The 21,439-nt window shown below is 40.1% G+C and overlaps 1 protein-coding gene across 1 annotated transcript; it reads left to right on the forward strand.

Moving 5' to 3' along the window:
• Window positions 1-183: 183 nt before the first annotated feature.
• On the forward strand, window positions 184-21,042 carry grm2a (glutamate receptor, metabotropic 2a). Its single transcript, XM_085354157.1, has 5 exons — window positions 184-711; window positions 13,371-14,208; window positions 15,754-16,817; window positions 20,187-20,364; window positions 20,969-21,042. The coding sequence occupies exons 1-5, from the start codon at window positions 184-186 to the stop codon at window positions 21,040-21,042; spliced, it is 2,682 nt and encodes an 893-aa protein (XP_085210283.1).
• Window positions 21,043-21,439: the final 397 nt, after the last annotated feature.

The raw sequence follows: 21,439 nt of genomic DNA on the forward strand, positions 1-21,439 counted from the left end.
AGAGGACGCGGAGGATGGCAATGATGCTGTAAATGGCCTCCGTCAGAATAAAAACAGTGGAGCTTTGAGATCTGGCGGGGCTGCTGCTGCACCTTCTTTTCCTCAGTGCTGCCGTATTCAAAAGCCGACCGGACGCTGACCAGAAATCGCAGGCGGGACGGTGACTTTGTTTTGCCCAGGGATATGTCATTGGGGAAAGCCCCTGTGTTGGGGGTGCGCCCTCAACCCCGACCCCTCTGGCTGTCCAACCTCAGCCTGCTGTGCTTATGTGTGTCTCTCTTTGCCCAGGCTCCCCAGGGTTTGCCTGTGGTGGGTTACAACACTGACACCAAGAAAGAGATCACACTGGAGGGAGATTTGATGATCGGTGGCCTGTTCCCTGTGCACCAGAAGGGCGAGGGTGCAGAGGACTGTGGAAAGATCAATGCACAGAGAGGGATCCAGAGACTGGAAGCCATGCTCCTGGCATTAGACGAAATCAACAAGGATGAACACATCCTTCATGGGCTCAGACTGGGAGCTCACATACTGGACACATGCTCTAAGGACACCTATGCTCTGGAGCAATCCCTAGAGTTTGTCAGGGCCTCCCTCACCAAAGTGGATGACAGTGAGTACACGTGCCCTGATGGCTCCTACGCCATCCATGATGATGTCCCTCTGGCTATCTCTGGGGTCATAGGAGGGTCCTACAGCGATGTCTCCATTCAGGTAAGGACTAGTGAAAACAGAAATGTTTATTTTTTTTCATTTATTTTAAAAATGCTTTATGCCAATAAATAAACTGATCAAAATTCTGCATTAAATTTGTCAAAGAGACCATTTTCAAAAGATGAACTTCACTTTTAGCTGTTACTGTAGGCACGAGAGAGAGCGCCAGAGAGGGGAGGGATTACAAACCCAAGAGTGATTGTGATGGATTGTCATATAACTGTCCATTTAGACTTAAGTACCACGTGCAATTACCCCTTGCGAGATGTTAACACAGGGACTTAATGAGTATCAGTTCCGCAAGAAGGATCTGTTTACCTGTACGCCCATGTGCTTGGCTGATCTAATTTGGAAGCTCTCTTTCTCTTTCCCAGTAATTCACACTTCAGCTGTGGTCCTGTCAGAGGCAGACATGCTACAGATGTTGCACTCAGGACGGGCTGACAGGATGACTAGTGATGGCATGATTACTCTCAGCAGCAGTGCTCCTTTCGGCTCACTCAAGCTGATGCGATGAAAGCTCTGCTAATTGGGCCTCCCAATCTTCTGCTGTAATATGGCTGCCACATAAATGCAATTTCAAGTCATTGTGAAAAGAGATACTGTGCGTCCTGCAGAACTGAGATTTGTAAACATCCACAAATATACATGCCTTAAAGCATTAATCCAAACTCATCATCCCGGCTCAGCCAGCCAGACGACCCAGTACGCCGTCTCATCTGAAGAGCACGGTTCACCCCACTTGAGATATGCAGCTTCATGCTCCAGATATCTGCTTCTTGGAAGAAAAGAAACACACTTCTGCTCATCCAAAAACAATGATTGGAATCAGGTCGCAGATAAACAACAGACTGCAGGAACCCCTGTCAGTGGCAGTGCGCTGTTTGCAGCCTTTCCCCACTGCGTATATATATAGACAATATAGACATGCCCACAATGCTAAGCCAAAAATAATTAATTCCCTGTGAACAGCTGCTTCACTAGCTATAGCGGGCACATGAAAAATCTGTCTCTATTCTGCAAAAAATTGATACGATAACTCCAAAAGTTTTTAAATGAGTAAATGATGGTTAGTAAGTTTGGGAAGGTGCTATGTAAATGCAAACATCTTCATTTACTGTAGTCTTGACAAAAAAATAATACCAAATATGTAAAGAAATGATACACTTTGCAGGTGGAGAGCTCCTGGAGAGCTATAGGGAAAAGGCTTAAGGGAAGTCGTGCCTATAGCACCTATAGAGGGATTCCTGTTCAAAAGGAAAGTTTGAAAATAAAGGAGTTGATAAACGAGCTGTAATTTTAGCAAAACTCTGCATCTGGGGCTCCTCAGAGAGTGCCCTTGTCTTGTGGTAATTTATGGGTATGCTATTACAAGCCTGAGGTCTCAGGTCTGCCCTAGCTTCTCGCTGAATATTTCTCATAGTAGAAGTACACCATAGGATACAGATGTCTTTTTTTTCAATACCACAAATAACTTGTAATGAAGTTCAGTCATGAGGTGTGCTCGCCGTCTCTTTCTCACGCCTGGTTGGTGAGTGTGTGATTATGCAAATAAATCTGCCCTCCTCTTACACACTTGCTAGCATTTTAAAATGAACTTTAACCACATAGTTATATTTAATCTTCCTAATGTTCTAAAGATTTACTGCTATTTTCTGGGACAGTGTTCATCCACAAACATATGCATTTGGGCCATGAGAAATATGTGATATTTTTGTGCTGCTGCTGGAAATCATCTCCACATAATGTGTCCGTTCTTTGTAACTGCCTCATTTGTATATAATCTATAGCCTGTCAGACCTTTCGGTGAACCAGCCTGAGTGAGTGAAACTTTATAATGTCTGCCCATCTGTGCGAATGGCACAGAGTTAATACACATGTGTGTATTTCACCCCAAAGGCAAGGCAGTTACAGGACAAGCAGCATTTATTAGTTTAAAGGCGCTTTTCGGTCCGGCGACGTGGCGGAACATGTCGAACTGACAGGTGGTGAGAACGCTGAGTGCTGTCTAAATCTGTCACAATGAAGAAGCGTGTTGTGCTGTGCTGCTGGTGTTGTGGTGTGACAATCGCAGATATGGGGGCGGATCTGGCTGCCAGCCTAGCCATGCTGCAGCTACACGGGCCCAGATTGAGTTAAGTGTGGAGGCGAAGTTTGATGACGCTCTTGCAGGGTAGGTCCTGTCTTCCCCATCTGTGGTTGCAGCCGGGCTTTCTGGTAGATTGGCAGAGGTGTGCATGCACACAGAGGACGGAAAAAAACGGGGGGATGGAATGAAAGCTCATGTTTCTCAGAAACGCGGAGACGCCAACGTGCAAATCTGATCACAGAGTGAAGGCGATGGAGTGAGTCACATGGCGTCATGTGGCGTCAAAGCACTTCACAACCCCAAGTCTGTATCTTAAACAGTCTGGGGGAAGTCTGTGATGCCATCTGGATGCTTTGACTAAATGTACATGTAGAAATCGTTGGGTGATTCAAATTTTTAGCCTCGACCATTTTCCCTGTGGAGTATCCAAACAGTGGGTCATCAGTGCAAGGTGAGTAATGACCTTGTGATGACATGCTCGCTTACATTCAGCATCTTTATTCATGTGTGAAGCACCAACAAGTTACACGTTTACCCTCTGGACATATCATTCTATACTTGAAGTAAAGACACTGAAGCGCTTTGCCAGTCCACATCCGGTGTCACGTTATATTAATTTTTGTTGGGATACCTTTTATATAACCGGGGACATTAGCTTTATTACTCTGCAGTGTCCTAAATGGGTGGGTTAAAGAAAGGGTGCATTAAATTCTACAATTGCAGTCCAGGAACATCTAGCCTCGGGGTCGGATTCTGATTAATACACGGACGGGACACCACTTTTTGTTACCCCGACAGCAGTCTTCGGTGCTGAATATGACTCACCGGTATGAGAGCATCCCCAGGCAAAACATAATCACCGGGGCGCATTAGAAGAACAACACCTCTGGAATGTCAAATACTCAAGTGCTCACAAAAGAACAATGCTCAGGCATAAAACACGGATAGATTTAAAAAGAAAAAAATTAAAAAAACTCTGGAACCAATCTGCAAACAATGGAAAATAACACACTGTGATGTTTCAGAGCAGCATACAAAAATCGCTGTCTGGAGGCAGAAACGTGGCTTGTTCCAGGGTATTTGGATAAAAGCGCTTTCTGAATAACGGCAACTTTGTGGATAATTGGAATTTCTTCTGGATTCACAAGGAAGCATGCTGGAATTAAAAAAAATGTTGATCTTGATTTGAGCAGTCTGGTTGACATTTGAAGACTAAACTGTGTGAGCAAAAAAATAGGATATATTTATATATATATGAGCTTTCAGCCAGCTCGAGAATTTCATTTTTATCACCCGCAAAGAAGACTATTTTTAGCATTGTCTTCATCTGCAGGTAGACTGTGCCAATCTCCAGAGCATACATGAGTCATATGAAGGATTTAAACATGGATACACACATGACAGAACGCAAGCCCCGGAGAATAATAATGATGAAACGTATCGGTAAAGCTATGCTGTGCAAAATACATTATTCATGGGTAAAAGTGAAGAATGTGCCCTGAAATTGTAAATAATTCACGTATGATTGGATTATTCAGCCACCTGACCAAATCCACTATTTGTGCGGTTGAAATAAATATCATGTTCACCGCACACATACACACACACAAACACACAAACATCTATATCTATCTTATATGATAGATATGAATGATAACTTGACTTAAAGTCAGCTGAACCCCAGTTTTGTTGTTCTGTGTCTGAGGCTTTTTAACACCAGTGTCCGGCTGGATTGTACTGACCATGTCTGGCAGATATGATTTAAGTCTAAAAAGATGAAATTGAAATAATGACTAAAAAGAATGAAAATGAGTAAAAGCAGTACATGTCCAAGCTGAGTGACTGACATTAAAATGAATGGAAGTGCAGCCGTAGCCTCTCATTTAGTGTAATCTGAATGGCCGCATGGCTCTGGGGGCTTTGAAAGACTATTGCAGCATAAAGGAGACTCGTATTATCCAGCAGCATTAGAGGGCAGGACCTGATCAAAAACAACCTTGCTCCAAGTATGTGACAGCTCATATTTCTATTCTGTTAAAGCTGTTGCCAAGCAACTAAATGATAAGAAATAAACTGATAACGATCCACTGCTAATGATAACACCGTGCGTGTGCTGTGCGTGCATGCATGTCCACTCCCCGTGTGCGTGTTTGCCTGAGTGTTCCACAGTGCTGCAGTGGGCCGTGTGTGTGTGTGATACTGAGTGAAGCTAAGGACTGCTGCTTTGGGAATACAGTGTTATAGCTGTAGAAGCACACAGAAACAGTCTTCTGGGAAGAGCAGATGGGCTTTTCATGTAAAAAAAAAATCAAAAAAAAATCATGACATCTCTACAAAGGAGGCCTGATATTTTCTGGACGAGGACACTGTTTCAGTTTCTTATTTCTGTGTTCTTGTATATCTCTCGCTTTTAAATGTTTTCTTTTGAGCACATCTCACCCACTCACTAGTATATTAAATTCTTTCAGTTCATTACTGCCGTATATACATTGGTGGATGCTTATAATGAACATGGCCAAAATATTATATCAAGGTCAACGGATGTACAAAAATCAGAATGCTATTAACACTTTCTTATAAACATTTTTTTAAAACTATGAGCTCTGTATGGCAATTAGCTCAATAATATCATTAATATAGTTATATATATATATAGTTATAGTCCCACCAACCTGCTGTTGAAACCTTTTGTTTATGTGGGTCAACCAATCAGAGAAAACTTGATTCGGTGTAGAGGGAGATGATATAAAATTGGAGAATTAATAATAATAAAAAATCAGTGCAACATATGTTCCATATCTCCAAAAGATCAAAGCATATTTTTACATTTGAAATTTGCACATATATATTTTTACTTTTCTGTCATGCAATCTGAAATCTTTTCATTGTTCTCCTGCCAACTAGCAGTATATGACAGCTGAGAGATCGGCCCAAGTGCTGCTACCAGATCAGGCATGCCCTCACTGCTTGGTAGGAAACCACTTTCACAGTAATCTGCTCAGAACCAGACCCTGAGCTGTAAATCCACACTAGGCCAGTTCTTAATTGTATTAATTAAATAAGGTGCTGTCTGAGGCAGCATGATCCCTTATAGCTGAATGTAAGAGACTGGAAGCCACACACTACAGCTAAAACCAAAGGCAGTTATGTATAGTTTAGTATTTTGATCCATTCAAGTAAATTAATTTAATGAGTGTTCAGTTTCGCCTTTGCGCTTTATAGAGCGCTTTGAGTACTCCGGGAGAGTAGAAAAGCGCTATATAAGAATCAGTCCATTTACCATTTACCTTTGCATGAATTTTTAAGATTTCGTATTTGTACACCACCTGCTGTCTTTTTTGTCAAAACAAAAACAATAGACAAAATGCCAATCGTTGCCTGCAAAAAGTAAGTAGTAGTAGCAGTGTTAGTGGTGATCCGACACCAAACCGTAAGTTATGTAATTAAGGTTTCAGCTTTTATTTCGATAAGTGCTATATCAATAAATTTTAGTCATAAGACATGCAATATCGACCACTAAATTAACCAAATTTACTAAAGATTAAGATTCCCTCTTTAATTTCCAGTACAAAAGTATTAATATTGACATTAAATTAATGTACAACACCAGAAGAAGCACATGCAGGTCTGTCTATATATAGCCATTTATAGAGCCGTTCTCAGGACCTTCTTAAAACCTGCAGGTGCAGGCAGAAAGAAACCCTCCGAGTGCAAATTGTTAAACAGAAAAGACTGCAGGATGAAAACTTTTCTCCGGTAGACACTGACTTAATGTGTTTCACATCGTTCCCTCTTTTGCCACAGATTTTCCAGTGACAGGATTCATTCCTCAACTTCTTGCCCTCTACTGTCATATTTTGTATTCCTTTGAACCTGTCGGGAGTTCATTCTCGACTGAGAATCCTTGTGCCGCAGAAGCCAGCTGGCAAAAACCTCCCAGGTTAAAGTAACGTAATGATGTTAAAAAATAATCAAGATGACAAGAGTAATAAATGGATAAGCAGAAAAAAGAAAAATGGTGATTGTTGAAGTTGTGCGCACACTATCCTATTTTACCAGTGGCCTCGACCCTAAATCGTCATTTTTTAATACATGCCATATAAACATCTATATAATGATTTCCATTAAGCCTGTTGTATCAGTGTCATGCCTGCTGCTGTGTGATACAAGATTCCATAAGCTACGTGTAAGTGGATTACAGCTCCATTCAACACCCCACAGAGAACTATCACTGTGAGCATTGAAGAATTTCTGCAGCACAGATAAATGTTTTTATTTTTCTAACCGTGCACAGAAAATCATGGCAACAAAACTATGCCGTGAAATGTACTGATACTACAGGTGGAATATTAGGTACCCTAGACAGATATTTATATAAATGTCATCATTATATCATACTATCATACTGTATTGTAGTGACGACAGAAATCAGGCAAAGATTAGGAAAGTTTGTTACAACCGATAGTGACAACCTCCTTATAAGCAGCGTGCTAAGTTATAAATATAATTACCGAGTAATAGAGTTCAGATCAAAGGGGCCAAAATGCAGACACAAAGGAGGCAAGCTGTAACAACCACCTGCATCAAGCTGCAGGTGGTGTAAACCTAAGGGAACCAGAGAACAAAAGGCAGCTGGTGAACTCACGTATGAACATTAACACAACGAAATACACTCACCGGTCATTTTGTTAGGTACACCTGTTCAACTCCTCATTAACACAAATATCTAACCAGCCAATCACATGGAAGCAACTCATTACATTTAGGCATATAGACATGATGTGCTGAAGTTGAAATTGAGCATCGGAATGGGGAAGAAAAGTGATTTAAGTGACTTTCAGTGGTATCAGACAGGCTGGTTTACCTGTACAACCATCTCGAGGGTTTACAGAGGATGGTCTGGAAAAGAGAAAATATCCAATGAGCAGTAGCTCTCTGGCTGAAAATGCCTCATTGATGTCAGAAGTCTGAGGAGAATGGGCAGTATACTTGGAGCTGACGTGACTCGATCATTCATTACTACCAAGGTGTGCAGAAGAAAGCTGAATGCACAACACGCTGAACCTTGAAGCAGATGGACTGAGGCTACAGTTCATTCAGGATCATCAAAACTGGACAATAGAAGATGTTGTCAGGTCCTAATGAGTCTCGGTTTCTGTTTCTTTGACACAAACAACATGAAAGCATGGCTCCATCCTGCCTTGTATCGATGGTTCAGGTGGGTGGTAGGTATAATGGCGTGGGAGATATTTTCTTGGCACACTTTGAGCCCCTTAGTACCAACTGAACATTGTGCAAACACCATGACCTGGCTGAATATTGTCGCTAACCATGTCCATATTTTTATAACCACAGTGTACCCATCTTCTTATGGGAGCTTGCAGCAGGATAATGCACCACGTCACAAAGGTCAAATCATCTCAAACTGGTTTCTTGAACATGACAATGAGTTCCCTGCATTCAAACGGCATCCACAGTCACCAGATCTCAATCCAAGAGAGCATCTTTGGGGGATTAGCATCGTGGATTTGCAGCAGACAAATCTGCAGCAACTGTGTAATCCTATCAAGTCAATATAGACAAAAATCTCTGAGGAATGTTTCCAGAACTTTGTTAAATGTATGCCATGAAAAATTAACCCTTGTATGGTGTTCGGGTCTGTGAGACCCGTGTTCAGTTTTTTTCAAAAGAAAAATTAAACAATTAATTATTTTTTCACGTGTAAATGTGTTGTGTCTTTCCACTCACTCCACTTGATTATAACTGATTTATTTATAACATTTTATATAAAAGAAAAACGAGAAGCACATTAATTCATAAATGTGATCTAACAAAGGTAAAGGGAAAAAATTAACCATGTTTGCTGTTCATATGGCTTGTAATTGGGATGAAGTAAACATCTGTTGAGTAATTTAACATAAAATTGTTTGATAGTGTTAATTTGGAAAGCCAAAACTCTAGCGGGTCCACCAGACCCATGAACACTGGCTGAGTAACAAAAATACGAACACCACACAAGGGTTAAGTCAAAACAGGGTCCAACCCAGTACCAGCAAGGTATACTTAATGAATTTTCCAGTGAGTATTCTCAGATGACCAATTTGGTCTTCCTAGCATCGATAGCACACGTCTGTTTCTTTGTCTAGAACAGCTCAGAGATGGTTAATACCCTCAGCTTAACAGTCACGGGACTCACAGGCCTCGATGACAGTCTGTTTCTTGCCTACAGGAGCCCTCTTAGACTTTCTGGCTGCTTTTCTGTTAATGCTAAAGTCAGGATGTGAATACAAACTTTAAACTGAAAGAAAAACGTCTTTCACAGCAATTTCTACTTCGAATTTTCTACTTTTCAAGTTCATTTTATATCTCACCAGTTAATCATCCTTGAGCATGTAACACACGGTTTAAACCATCAGTACAACCAAAAGAATTTTTAGCCTTTGTTCCTTATATAACAGCGAACACTATGAAGATGTTAAACACATCCAGTTTTTTGTTTTTTGCTTTTTTACTGGTGGGGTTGGGGGGAGGTGGTGATGGTGGTTATCAGCTTTCTCTGTTAAACTTGGTTTTCAGCTTCAGATTTTGTGCATGCTCACATGCATTTCATGTCTCGTATGACTCATAGGGAAGTGATGCATATTCCAATCAGTGATTCTATTAGATGATGATGATAAAATGATGATGATAAAAAGTAAAAATAAAAGTCTGTATAGAACATTTAAGTCTAAAAAAAGACATGAATATAATGCTGCAGAAAAGCATCAATCTTGGGATTTTGAACATGACGGCAGTACTTTAGAGGTCTCAAACTGGAAACATTACAGCCTAATAAAAGATAAATAAAGACGTGGAAATCATTTCAGTTTCTAGATAACTTAGAGTAAAATTACATTTATTGACTGGACAGGTGTTCTTGGTGTGTGCTCTGTGTTCTAGTAGCTGCAGTTCAAACAGTGTATGAAACACTAGAATCAAGTATAAAAACAAGCAAAGATTTTCTGCATCACCAAATTAATTATGCAACACACTGTTTGTGCTGCTGTAACTTTACAGCTGGGCTTCAATCTTAAAAACTTGCACAAAAAATGTATTCCACCAGCTGAAAATTCATATTACAATTAAAACATGTAGTAAATAAAACTATCAGTGAAAATGTGGCACTTCAAGCCAATTTTTAAATCAAAAATTCAGGAAAAAAACTTTTCCTGATCAGGTTAGCATTAGTTACCATGGTGATTTAGCCAGGTTAAAGGAGAGCCATTTTCATGACACTAACACATTAAGAGATGAAGTCACAGAGAGGGGGATAGACTGAAAGACTGGGAGAAGCAGGAAGCATAGAGGGTGAGATGTCACACCTGTGATGTCTAAATTGAAAAAATCAAGATGGTGATAATCAAGGTGCTTAAGTCAGGAGTTGCAGTCCATGACAGAAATACATTGCACAGCACAGCTAGTAATGTATTAATGATATCAGCAAACCTTGATTTTTTGGAAACATTACTGTCCCTTTTTGTAGTCATATCACCAACATGCTGATATCATTATGTAAATATTAAACTGGGAAAAAAATACAGGAGAAACTCAATTTAACACAAAAAATTGTGAATGTCCCCAATGAATTGTTAGGAAACATTTCCCACTGAAAATATGAAAGAATTATGGAGTACACTGATTAGCTATCATAGGATGAACTGGTAAATGTAAAAATGATTAATCTGTGTTAACATGTCACTTGCACTTTAAGTTATGCGCTGATTTCTTCCTAAAGCAAGCAAGCACAGTACTGCCAGCTGTTTTACCACATGTTGAGAATGGCTGTCATGACGGTTTATGGAGAGAGATGATTTTATGTAGAAATGTGATTACGTATAGGCCTTTCTGCATAATCAGAGTTCCTCCAGATGATACGAACCTTTGAAAAAAAAATCAGTAAAGTGTTTCAACAACCTGGATTTTCATAGTGTTTCATTTGCTACACTACAGAAGAAGCAAAATAAAAGCTCTAAATCATCCGCTAGTAAAAGTGTTTGATATTGTGCCGGTTTGAGTGGTGGTAAAAAAACAAGACCAGTGGCACTTGATTGTGCATATCATTTTTTGTGTGAAACATCCTGTCATTCATTTCAATAAAATTAGCAGCCTGGAAATCACTGTGATTGGCTCATTTAACATTCATCTCACTACGATCCAACAGAATTATAAAGCTCTGATGATTTAAATCCAAGCACATCACAGCAGATCTAAGGGGACATTTCAGTGCATTGCTCTGTGTTTCTATAAAGATAAATTCTCATCTAAGAAGTGTCTGCCTATGTTATTTGATGTGACTTGCTTTTTCCTTGCTACTCACTGTTTTCCATCCAAATCAAGCGATTTGTTACCAATAACTTGCAATTTGCATATTGGCTACTACCTATAGGAATACTATTCTAGCCTCACATATAGCCATGCTTTTACTTTGTCTCCATTTCATGATTTTGATACATCAAAGCACTTAAATTAGTGCCATTATTTTCAAATAGATGTCAAAATAATACTACTATATAATATATATATATAACTATAATACTACCACTATTATAAACTGCTTGCAGCGTAAACCAGGTTGCTCTCACTACAGCTACATGCAGATAATATATAGTAATGATAAATGAAATCACACTGGATGAGCTGGAATGTGAATTTCCTTTCTGACTTTTATAAGAATGACTCATTGACATTCAGGATGCAGCACCATGAGTGTGCTGGTGTGAGAGTCGGCATTAAAGTCAGCCATAATTAGGTTGGCATTCTTTTGACTGATCAGACTGACTCCCCTTAGGCTCCCACAGAAGTGCCTGAAGCAAAAGTTAGTCAGTAGCGGCTTCCGCACACACAGCATGCAGTGTCACAACACTGACAAAGCTTATTACACAGAAAATACAAAGTTTTGAGATTCTTTGACACTTTGACGTCATTTCACTCTCATCCCTACCCTCGGTTTCACTCTACTCCTGTCTCGTCATGCTTCTTTCTTCTCTCATCAGAAACTTTTCTGAAAATGTGTTCCTTCTTATTCTGTTTACTTTGTGTACCACCTGTAGCCACTCAGCCATTTGTGCTCCGCACGTTTATTGTTTATTTTTTGTTGAAAGCATTACAGATCAAAAATATTGAGGTAGACAGGCAGTCGCTGCAATTATTAAAGACATAAAAGGATCTCACCACTGATTCAACAGGAGTGTTAAGTTTTAAAGAGACTAGCAGGGGTCCGTTTAAGAAATAGGAGCCTGGATGAAGGGAGACTAATTGCATCTGCAGGGGGAAAAGACGTAGTGTAGTTAATTTCGTTAATATATTTAATAATAGGCAATTATAACAAATCCCACAGATGGTCCGTGTATGTTTTCTGTGTAGCTTTAACAACTTAATCGCTTCAGTCTGAAAGAAAAAAAATGTAGTTGTGACAAAAATATTGTGAATCCTTAGAGATTTTCTGCATAAATGCGGCTGCATATCATTGCATTCATAAATACAATCCAATTGTGTTACACATTGTGATTTATTTACTGAAGACAGTGATCTAATATTATGTATCTCTCAGAGGCAAAAGCATGGGAATGTTTGTTTCAGGTGACTGCGGATCAGACCTGCTCATTAGTTTTGAGGGATTTTAGTTCCTCAATGCTAATCCCAGGTTTCAGTGCTGAGCAGGTTCAAACCGGGATGTTGGTGGGTTTTCTTACGTGAACTCTTTGCTTCGTCAGATTTGTTTTCTTTGTTTGCTTCTTTGACCATTATTTGATAGAATAATTCATGTGCTGGGGGTCGTTGCGTTGTTGCTTGACATTTTAAACTCACTTCATATACAGGTGTTTGCCTCATGTTTGCCTCTAGTATTTAGCGGTTTAATTCACAATTCATTATTTCATCCATGATGGAGAAAGCTCACCTGGCCCAGATGCAGGAAAATAAGCCCAAACCTTGATACTACCACTACCTTGCCTAACCCTAACCAGAAACTTCTATTTTGATCTCTTTCTTTCATAAATCATCTGTCAAACAGCTTTCTGGCTCGATCACTTGACCTTTAGCAGCCCTGGATTGAAGACTATTGTTTTTGTTGTAGCCAGTGACAGAGGGTTGTCGTTGCAGAGGAGGTGCCCTGGGTTTGTGATGACCTCCCGGGCTATTATAAGCTTCATTTGTATTTCTTATTTGTACACAGTCTGTTTAACAGTAAATTGGCGCGGTCTAAACCTTTTAGGCTCTATAACCCTTTCCATCCTGATACATGTGTTGTGAAAATCTAACTGCCTTATATCCCTGTTCATTAAATAGAAGTGGATTCTGATCCCAGAGCTTTCCTACTTTTCACACTCACAGATTTATAGTGAAACATCTATTCCTCAATTAATACACAAATAAATAAATAGTATTTGCTTTATTTGTTTAACCTTATCTACTTTTATTGCATGAACATCTTTTCTGGTTATATTTATGTAGAAATATAGAAAATTGGAACTGCATGTTCATATTATCAATACTTCATAAAGGCTTATTTGTTGTCTTTCCCTTCCTCCAGGTTGCCAACCTGCTGCGACTTTTCCAGATCCCTCAGATCAGCTATGCTTCAACCAGTGCCAAGCTAAGCGACAAGTCCCGCTATGACTACTTTGCCCGCACCGTGCCCCCCGATTTCTACCAGGCTAAGGCCATGGCAGAGATCCTACGTTACTTTAACTGGACATATGTATCGACAGTGGCATCAGAAGGTGACTACGGTGAGACTGGCATTGATGCCTTCCAACAGGAAGCTCGTGCCCGCCAAATCTGCATTGCCACCTCGGCCAAGGTGAGCCGCTCCATGAGCCGGTGGAGTTATGAAAACGTGATCCGCTCCCTGCAGCAGAAGTCCACCGCCAAGGTGGTCATTCTGTTTACCCGCAGCGAAGATGCCCGTGAGCTGCTGGTAGCAGCCAACCGCATGAATGTGACCTTTACCTGGGTGGCAAGTGATGGCTGGGGAGCCCAGGAGAGCGTGGTGAGGGGAAGTGAAGCTGTTGCAGATGGGGCGTTCACCATTGAACTTTCCTCCTATCAAATTCCCAAGTTTAATGATTACTTCACCTCCTTACATCCATACAACAATACCAGAAATCCCTGGTTCAGAGAGTTTTGGGAAAACCAGTTCCAGTGCAGCCTCCATGATCTAGGCTGTGGGAAACACTCGCTCCGGGAGGTTCCATTTCAACCAGAATCCAAGATCATGTTTGTAGTGAATGCTGTCTATGCAATGGCTACTGCCTTACATAACATGAGACAAGCCTTGTGCCCAAACTCCACCAAGGTGTGCGATGCTCTTAAGCCTGGCAATGGACGAAAATTTTACAGAGACTATATTCTCAAGGTCAAAATTGATGGTGAGTGAATCTTAATGAACTAACATTACTTAAGCAAAGCTTTAAAGAAATATGTTTGTCATTATTTGAACATCTGTATATAAAACTAAATATAACTCCAGGTACCAATGCATGTACTAGATGGTGCCAGATTGAGTTAAATCATTTTAGAGTTCCATAAAATGTTGAATTTAAGACTAAGTCTGCATGTTTATTCACTGCACCCAGAGAACATTTCTATAATGATTCAATTAGCAGAGATGAAACAATTTCCTCACCCTCGTGCTCGGAGGCTGCTTTTGTCATGCATGCAAGTGTGAAAAGAACAATGGATTATTTAGTTTAAAACAAATCAGACACAGCTTAAAAAATATAACTTGTTTCCTGCTTGTCTACACAAAGCTGCAGCACAAAACAAGTGCCAACTACTGTAACAGCATCAGTTCACACACATCGTAAGTGATTGGCTTTCCAATATAAATGCTCCTACTTGTGCAAATTAGCTTTGATTTATGGAAATACTGACATTTTCATTGATATGAGATGAATGCGGACAGCCGTGTTTGTATCCAGCTGTGCTGCATTTCACGATTTCTAAATTAAAAAAAAACATAAATAAATAAATAATAAAATACCCAAAGGATTTTTACTATCCAGAGAATTAAAATTGGATGAAAGGCCTTAAATTAGTCTATCCCATGAGACACTGCAACACTCTAAGGAGAAAACATACAAAAACAGGTGGACCACTAAACTCATACATATTTTGAAATCATTACGTGTGATAGATACGTAGGCTGTAAATGAAAATACTGAATGAGGAACCCTACAGTGTATGTAAAAGAATGGCTGTTTAGCACAGTAATCAGACTGAAGCAGTTACTTGATTGCAATTTTATTAACTGTAATTTTAAGAAATAATAAGTTGAGTAATATATTAGTATTATAACTTTTAATAATAAGATTAAAAGAGTAACGGTGATTAAAAATTGACCTCATACTCTGGTTAACAATAAAAGGCATCATTTACAGCCTTTTAACATTTTATTTAAATAAATGAGAAAATAGCAGGTAGATTAACCAGTACTGAAAATTATCACTAACAGCTGGCCCAAGCACTAATTTTCATATGCAGGTAACCTTTCAATTTTTTAGATGATAGCTCATTTCTGCTTTGATTTCCATGAATTTACATTTTGCCATGTAAGGTCCTGTGTGTTCTGAATCTTCATCCTATTGTTCCATCCAGGAACAGACTCAGACTGTGACTTCCATCATGTAAATTGCCAGTTTGCACCTGTGTCCTTTCACAGTCATGGAGTCTATATTGAGGGGCACATATTAAAAGATAAGACTCTCCTTTCAGAACAAACAGAATGAGTTGCATAACATATGAGTTCACAGTCCACACTGTTGTTGCTCCAAAACAATTGAATAGTTAAAATGTTACAAAGTTGACCAATTTAGATATTTATACCTTACATTTTATACCGTAGTCCCAAACTCTTTATGATGAGTCTCTTACATCTGTTACTAATACACAATATTTTTCTCTATTCCTTTCAGCCCCCTTTCGTCCTCCAGACAGAGACAATATAGTCCGCTTTGATACTTTTGGAGACAGCCTGGGTCGTTACAACATTTTTCACTATCACAAAGACGGGGAACGCTATGTCTACCGTAAAGTCGGCTACTGGGCTCAAAGCCTGAGCCTGAACCACAGCCTGATTCCCTGGCCTGGTGATGTTGTGCCCACCTCCCAGTGTAGTGACCCCTGCAGGAAGAATGAGGTGAAGAGTATGCAGCCGGGAGATGTGTGCTGCTGGATCTGTATCCCTTGTCAGCCCTACCAGTACTTGCATGATGAGTTTACCTGTGCTGACTGCAGTTTTGGACAGTGGCCCCTGGCCAACCTGACAGGCTGTTATGATCTGCCTGAGGAGTACATCCGCTGGGAAGATGCTTGGGCCATTGGCCCTGTCACCATTGCATGTCTTGGGATCATGTGTACACTCTTTGTTATTGGCCTCTTCCTTAAACACAATGAGACACCAGTAGTGAAGGCTAGTGGACGTGAGCTCTCCTATATTCTTCTGCTTGGAGTGCTGATGTGCTATTGCATGACATTCATCTACATCGCCAAACCTTCCACAGCTGTGTGCACGCTACGCCGGCTAGGCTTAGGCACCTCTTTTGCCGTTTGCTACTCAGCCCTCTTAACCAAGACCAATCGCATTGCTCGGATCTTCAGTGGAGTGAAGGATGGAGCCCAGAGGCCTCGTTTTATCAGCCCAGCTTCCCAGGTTGCCATCTGTGGTGCTCTGATCTCTTGCCAGCTGGTAGTGGTGGTGGTCTGGCTGCTGGTGGAGACCCCAGGGGTGAGGAAGGAAGTGAACCCAGAGAGGAGAGATGTGGTCACCCTGAAGTGTAACAGCAAGGACTCCAGCATGCTCATGTCTCTCACTTATAACTGCATCCTCATTATCCTCTGCACAGTCTACGCCTTCAAAACCCGCAAATGCCCCGAGAACTTCAATGAGGCCAAGTTCATCGGCTTTACCATGTACACCACCTGCATCATCTGGCTGGCTTTCCAGCCCATTTTCTATGTTACTGCCAGTGACTACAGGGTGAGTTAACTGAGCTTATACCTGCTCCTCAAGCAGGCACACACAGCTCTTTTAATGGAAGTTGGGGAATGCACAGACTTCTTACTATCACTGACTGTTAATTAATTCTTCTCTAAATCACACACACACGGGATGATAATCATTTGCAATAAATTATTTATTCAGATGGCTTTAGATTTCTATAGTCTGACCAGAATACATCCTTGTAGATAATGATAATTTTTTCTGGGCTTGAATTTGAATTTTATATGCAATGCCAGTTAATATTGATTCAGTTGTCAGCAATATCTGCATCGCCTGTGGCTCCCAACAATATGTATTCTTTATTACAGTTGCTTCAATTTTTTATGATTATCAGCACACTTTCACTACCTTATTTTACCTCTAATGTTTAAATAATAATGTGGGGAGTGAGAGCAACCCATTAATGAGACTATGCACCTCATGTAAAACTTTAACAGAACTTCAAAGATAGAAGTCTTTTCCCTCTCTGGGGAAAATGTGCTGTGCGCTATGGTTTTGGTTACATTGTTTTCACTCTCTTTTTATACACTACTTATGACTAAATGAAATAACTGGCAGGCAGACAGCCAGCCAGACATCTGCTGAATAGGATCATACACTGAACTGATAGAATTTCAGAGAAAAGGTGGTCTGAGTTGTGTGGGTTCATCCCACTGGGATCTGAACAACGTGCAATGAGACAGAGGCAGAAGGGAGAAAGACAGCGGAACCTCCTGACACAGCTGCCTCTACAGAAACATGGTGAAGACAGGCTAGACCATGAGGGCTGCTAGGGAACTGAAAGTCCCTGTGAGTCCCTGTGCGTAGCTGTGTGGAATGGAGTGTGAAAGACTGGGCTGCTGAGTCCCAGCTGTGCTTTCTGTCTTGGGACTGTAGTGAGGCTCAGAGGAACCCTTCCTCCAGGCCCTGTAGGCAATGCAATTCGCAGCCTGAACAGACTCATCAGATAGACGCAAATCTCCCCTTTGACCGATGAATAATTACTGAAGCAACTGAGTTGGCACAGTGTCTCTAGTTTTTCACAGGGAGGGACACATTACCAGCGTTCTCCTTGCTTTACACTTCTTCTCAAATTGTTGTCACAGCCTGATGCAAACCTCCAGCTGAATAACAAATACAGATCTGTACTAGGCAGTCATGAAATGTTAAACTAAGCTAAATACAATCTACTGAGCCGTGAATAACACGTTTGATTACCAAATGAAATATTTAAGACGCTCTCCACACCGCTGGGGGAAGAGGGCTCCTCTCTTATGCCAGTGCTGGTCATCTCAGCAGCAAATGCAAGCTAATTAAATAGCTACGACTGTTAAAATTCAAAGTGCTTCTATGAAATCACCGAAGGCTACAGAAACTACTACTGCTTGTGAAGTCTATCAAGAAGTGTGTTTAGACAGATATTTCCTAAATTTGATTTCCTTCAGCTTCAAACTCCATCAGTTCGCTTCCACTTATCCCTTTCAGGGTCACAGGGGGCGCTGCAGCCTATCCCAGCTGTCTTAGGGCGAGAGGCAGGGTACACCTGCCTTCAGCTAAAATTAGTGTAGCACCACTAAATATATAGTAACCATATAGATATATAGGTAGACACAATCAGACTAAGCAAGAGGTGAACCACAAATTCCTTGAAAACCAAATGCATAGCAAGTAACTGTTCACTGTCCAAAGTTTAAAGTTCAGCAGTTTGAAAAACAAACAAAAAACCCTCTCTCGACATCTAAATATCGAATAAATCTTAAACTGATCTTTAAATTACTTGTGATTTTAGCAAATTCGGCATCCATGCCAGACTTGGAAGACTCCAGTAAAGCTTTTCAATAAACGCACAGTAAAACCTGCAATAAAAAGGAAGAATTTCATCTCTCATCTCAGAGGGTCTCTGTAGGGATTAAGTTAGCTGAACACAGACACAGAGACAATGCTGTATTTGTGCAACAAAAACAGCACCATCAAAGGTCAATACAGCGAAAAACAAGGTTGAAGAGAGACTGTAGCAGCCATGCTCTATATCCACACTCCAGAATATAACACATCTGGGGAAATATAAGGGGAAAAGCAGATTCCTTGTCCTCTTCTTCCTTGTGCTCTTTCACTCCAACATATTGTGAATTATTAAAACCACTTAACAGGTTATTTCTATGCAGTATTGTCCATGGTGTTATTCAAAACCAAAAGTATTTAGCCTTTGTCCGCGTTGGGATTGGTGAGATTATTATTTTTAAACAGCCGCCATGCATCCGTACATTACATTCCATGCTTTCAAAACTACAGCTTAGAAATATAGTGAAAAAATGGGAATCTGAGGCTTTGTGAATTTACATTACAACACAGCACCTGAGCCTGTCAGTGTGCACTGTATTTCAAAGATGGTGTGAGGAGAATCTTAATGTTGAATTCACTGCAGATGGCAACTTAGAAAACTCGATGCAACTAAAGGTCAGTTTAGTGATATAGCTGTATTACACTACATGGTACATGACCACACATAGTGATAACCACTATGTTTCCAAAGTGTGAAATACAGTATACATATCAATAATGTCCTGTAGATATTTTTCTTGATTAGTCATAAAATCTATATTCAAGTCATGAATTTACAGAGAGAGTAAGAAACCGATGCAGTAATTAAACAATATTCAAAATAAACCAGGTAAACTGACGCTGTGCCAGTTACATCTCTGTCTCAACTTGCATAGCTTTTTCTGTGGAGCTGTCAGTGCACAGAATCACACTTGGTACCCACAATATTTTAATACCGACATTAGCATTCAGGTTGATGACAGACACCTGCTGCGTCTTGCGAAAAAGAAATGCACCTGCCATGTTGCTGTGTTATATCTTCTCACTGAAAAAAACTAAAAAGACGACTGTGAAAGCGTTGGAAAGCAAGAAGCAGACTGAGGATGCATAGCAAGATGTGGGCAGGGTGAGCCGAAAAGGAGCGAGGGTTACGCAGTTGATTGACAAGCAAATAAACAGATCGCTTAACACCTCTAGTTAGAAATCCCAGCTGATAAACAATCCCCTTCCTCCTCTGTAGCACCTGGCTTTGATTCTGAATTATGAAAGACGTACTTATCATTTCTTTTCTGACTTCAGGGTTTTTTTTTTTGTTCAGAATGAATACTCTTGAGCTGCAAAAACGGTCCTTCATATACAGAGTTAGCAACTTTCAGGCATTTTCAACCACAGGTGTGAAATTAAGAGTAGCACTTATGAGGTATACGGGAATTCCCTCAATGCTTGGCAATCTAGAAATGTGACTTTACGTTTCTCTTACTGTACATATTTTTGTACCTCTGAAATACAACAGTTTGGAGTTTTACCTTTTGTTTCCTCCTCCAGGTACAGACCACTACCATGTGTATCTCGGTCAGTCTCAGTGGGTCGGTGGTACTGGGTTGCCTCTTTGCTCCCAAGATCCACATCCTCCTGTTCCAGCCACAGAAGAATGTCAGTACACTCAGGGTGAACACCACCCGCTTCAGTGTAAACACTGGCCCCGGCTCCAGTTTTTCTCAAGGTACCACCCAAGATACAGCAAAACTTGTGAAACTGAAACAAATATTAAATAATAATAATACAATTGATATTATTATGAAAATATTGCTACATGCTTTATCACTGTGTCACACTTGTCTGTCTGACACTGGGAGTTATACATAACCTTTTTCTTTTGTCTTTTTTAAGTCATACATAATAAAAAAAAACCCAAACAAAACCTTTTAAAATACCAAAAATGGCCCCATACAATCCCTGATGGTGCAGACCTGGTGTAGCCAAAAATAAATTAATAAGTTTAATAAGTAAATAAAAAATCCAAGTCTGTTTATTTAGAACATTTCTATAAGATTTGAACAGAATTGTTGTGTGTTGTGTGTTATTATGATAATTAAGTGAAAATACAGTGCTTCAATATACATATCATAAGTAGAAAAAAACCAAGCTGCATTGCATTCCACATCATCCATGAGTTAATTATCATGCTTCACAGGGGCATCTGGGACCCAGGTGCCCCTTTGGGTTACAGTAATTTTGGCTTATATCACAAACTGTAACTAGTAGTTACAGTAGTTACACTACACTACTGACATTACACAAAATATCCTATTTTTTATGTTTTGCAGCAACGGCCTCCAATGTTGTTCCAACAGTGTGTAATGGACGAGAGGTGGTGGACTCCACAACATCCTCTTTGTGAAGATCAGCTGAGTTATATTTTATTTTATTTTTCGCCAAGCATTGTAAACAAAGTTATATAATCACTAGTCCTGAGTCAGGTGTCTCAGATATCGAAGAGGTCACACAGATGATCGTCCTGGCTTTGTTGTCCTCAAAGTGCTGTGAGTACAATGTCCCGATTATTTTCTTTTGTTCTTTTACTCGTAGCATATTTTAAATGAGATGCCAATAAAGTCGCATATAGCCCTTGTTTTTGAGGATTTTACTTGCAACAATGGAGTAAATTATAGTAAATCTGTTAAATGTAATATATACAAGACGTTTTTAATGTAGATTCTGGTGAACCAGTTTGTGCTTTCTTGTAATTTATGTAAATAAAATGTGTTTTTTATTAAAACTGAAATGATTCAAAGTCT

This window comes from Diplotaxodon limnothrissa, linkage group LG5, assembly GCF_057381915.1.
Source record: "Diplotaxodon limnothrissa isolate DT_005_m linkage group LG5, D_limnothrissa_male_GT1.1, whole genome shotgun sequence".
NCBI classification, from domain to species: Eukaryota; Metazoa; Chordata; class Actinopteri; order Cichliformes; family Cichlidae; genus Diplotaxodon; species Diplotaxodon limnothrissa.

What these genes read in the sequence shown, in the direction of transcription:
- grm2a (XM_085354157.1), top strand. Translation starts at nt 184, where the DNA reads ATGTCATTGGGGAAAGCCCCTGTGTTGGGGGTGCGCCCTCAACCCCGA. An exon ending in ACAGCGATGTCTCCATTCAG is followed by an intron (nt 712 to 13,370) that starts GTAAGGACTAGT and finishes CCCTTCCTCCAG; the next exon opens with GTTGCCAACCTGCTGCGACT. An exon ending in TTACTGCCAGTGACTACAGG is followed by an intron (nt 16,818 to 20,186) that starts GTGAGTTAACTG and finishes TTCCTCCTCCAG; the next exon opens with GTACAGACCACTACCATGTG.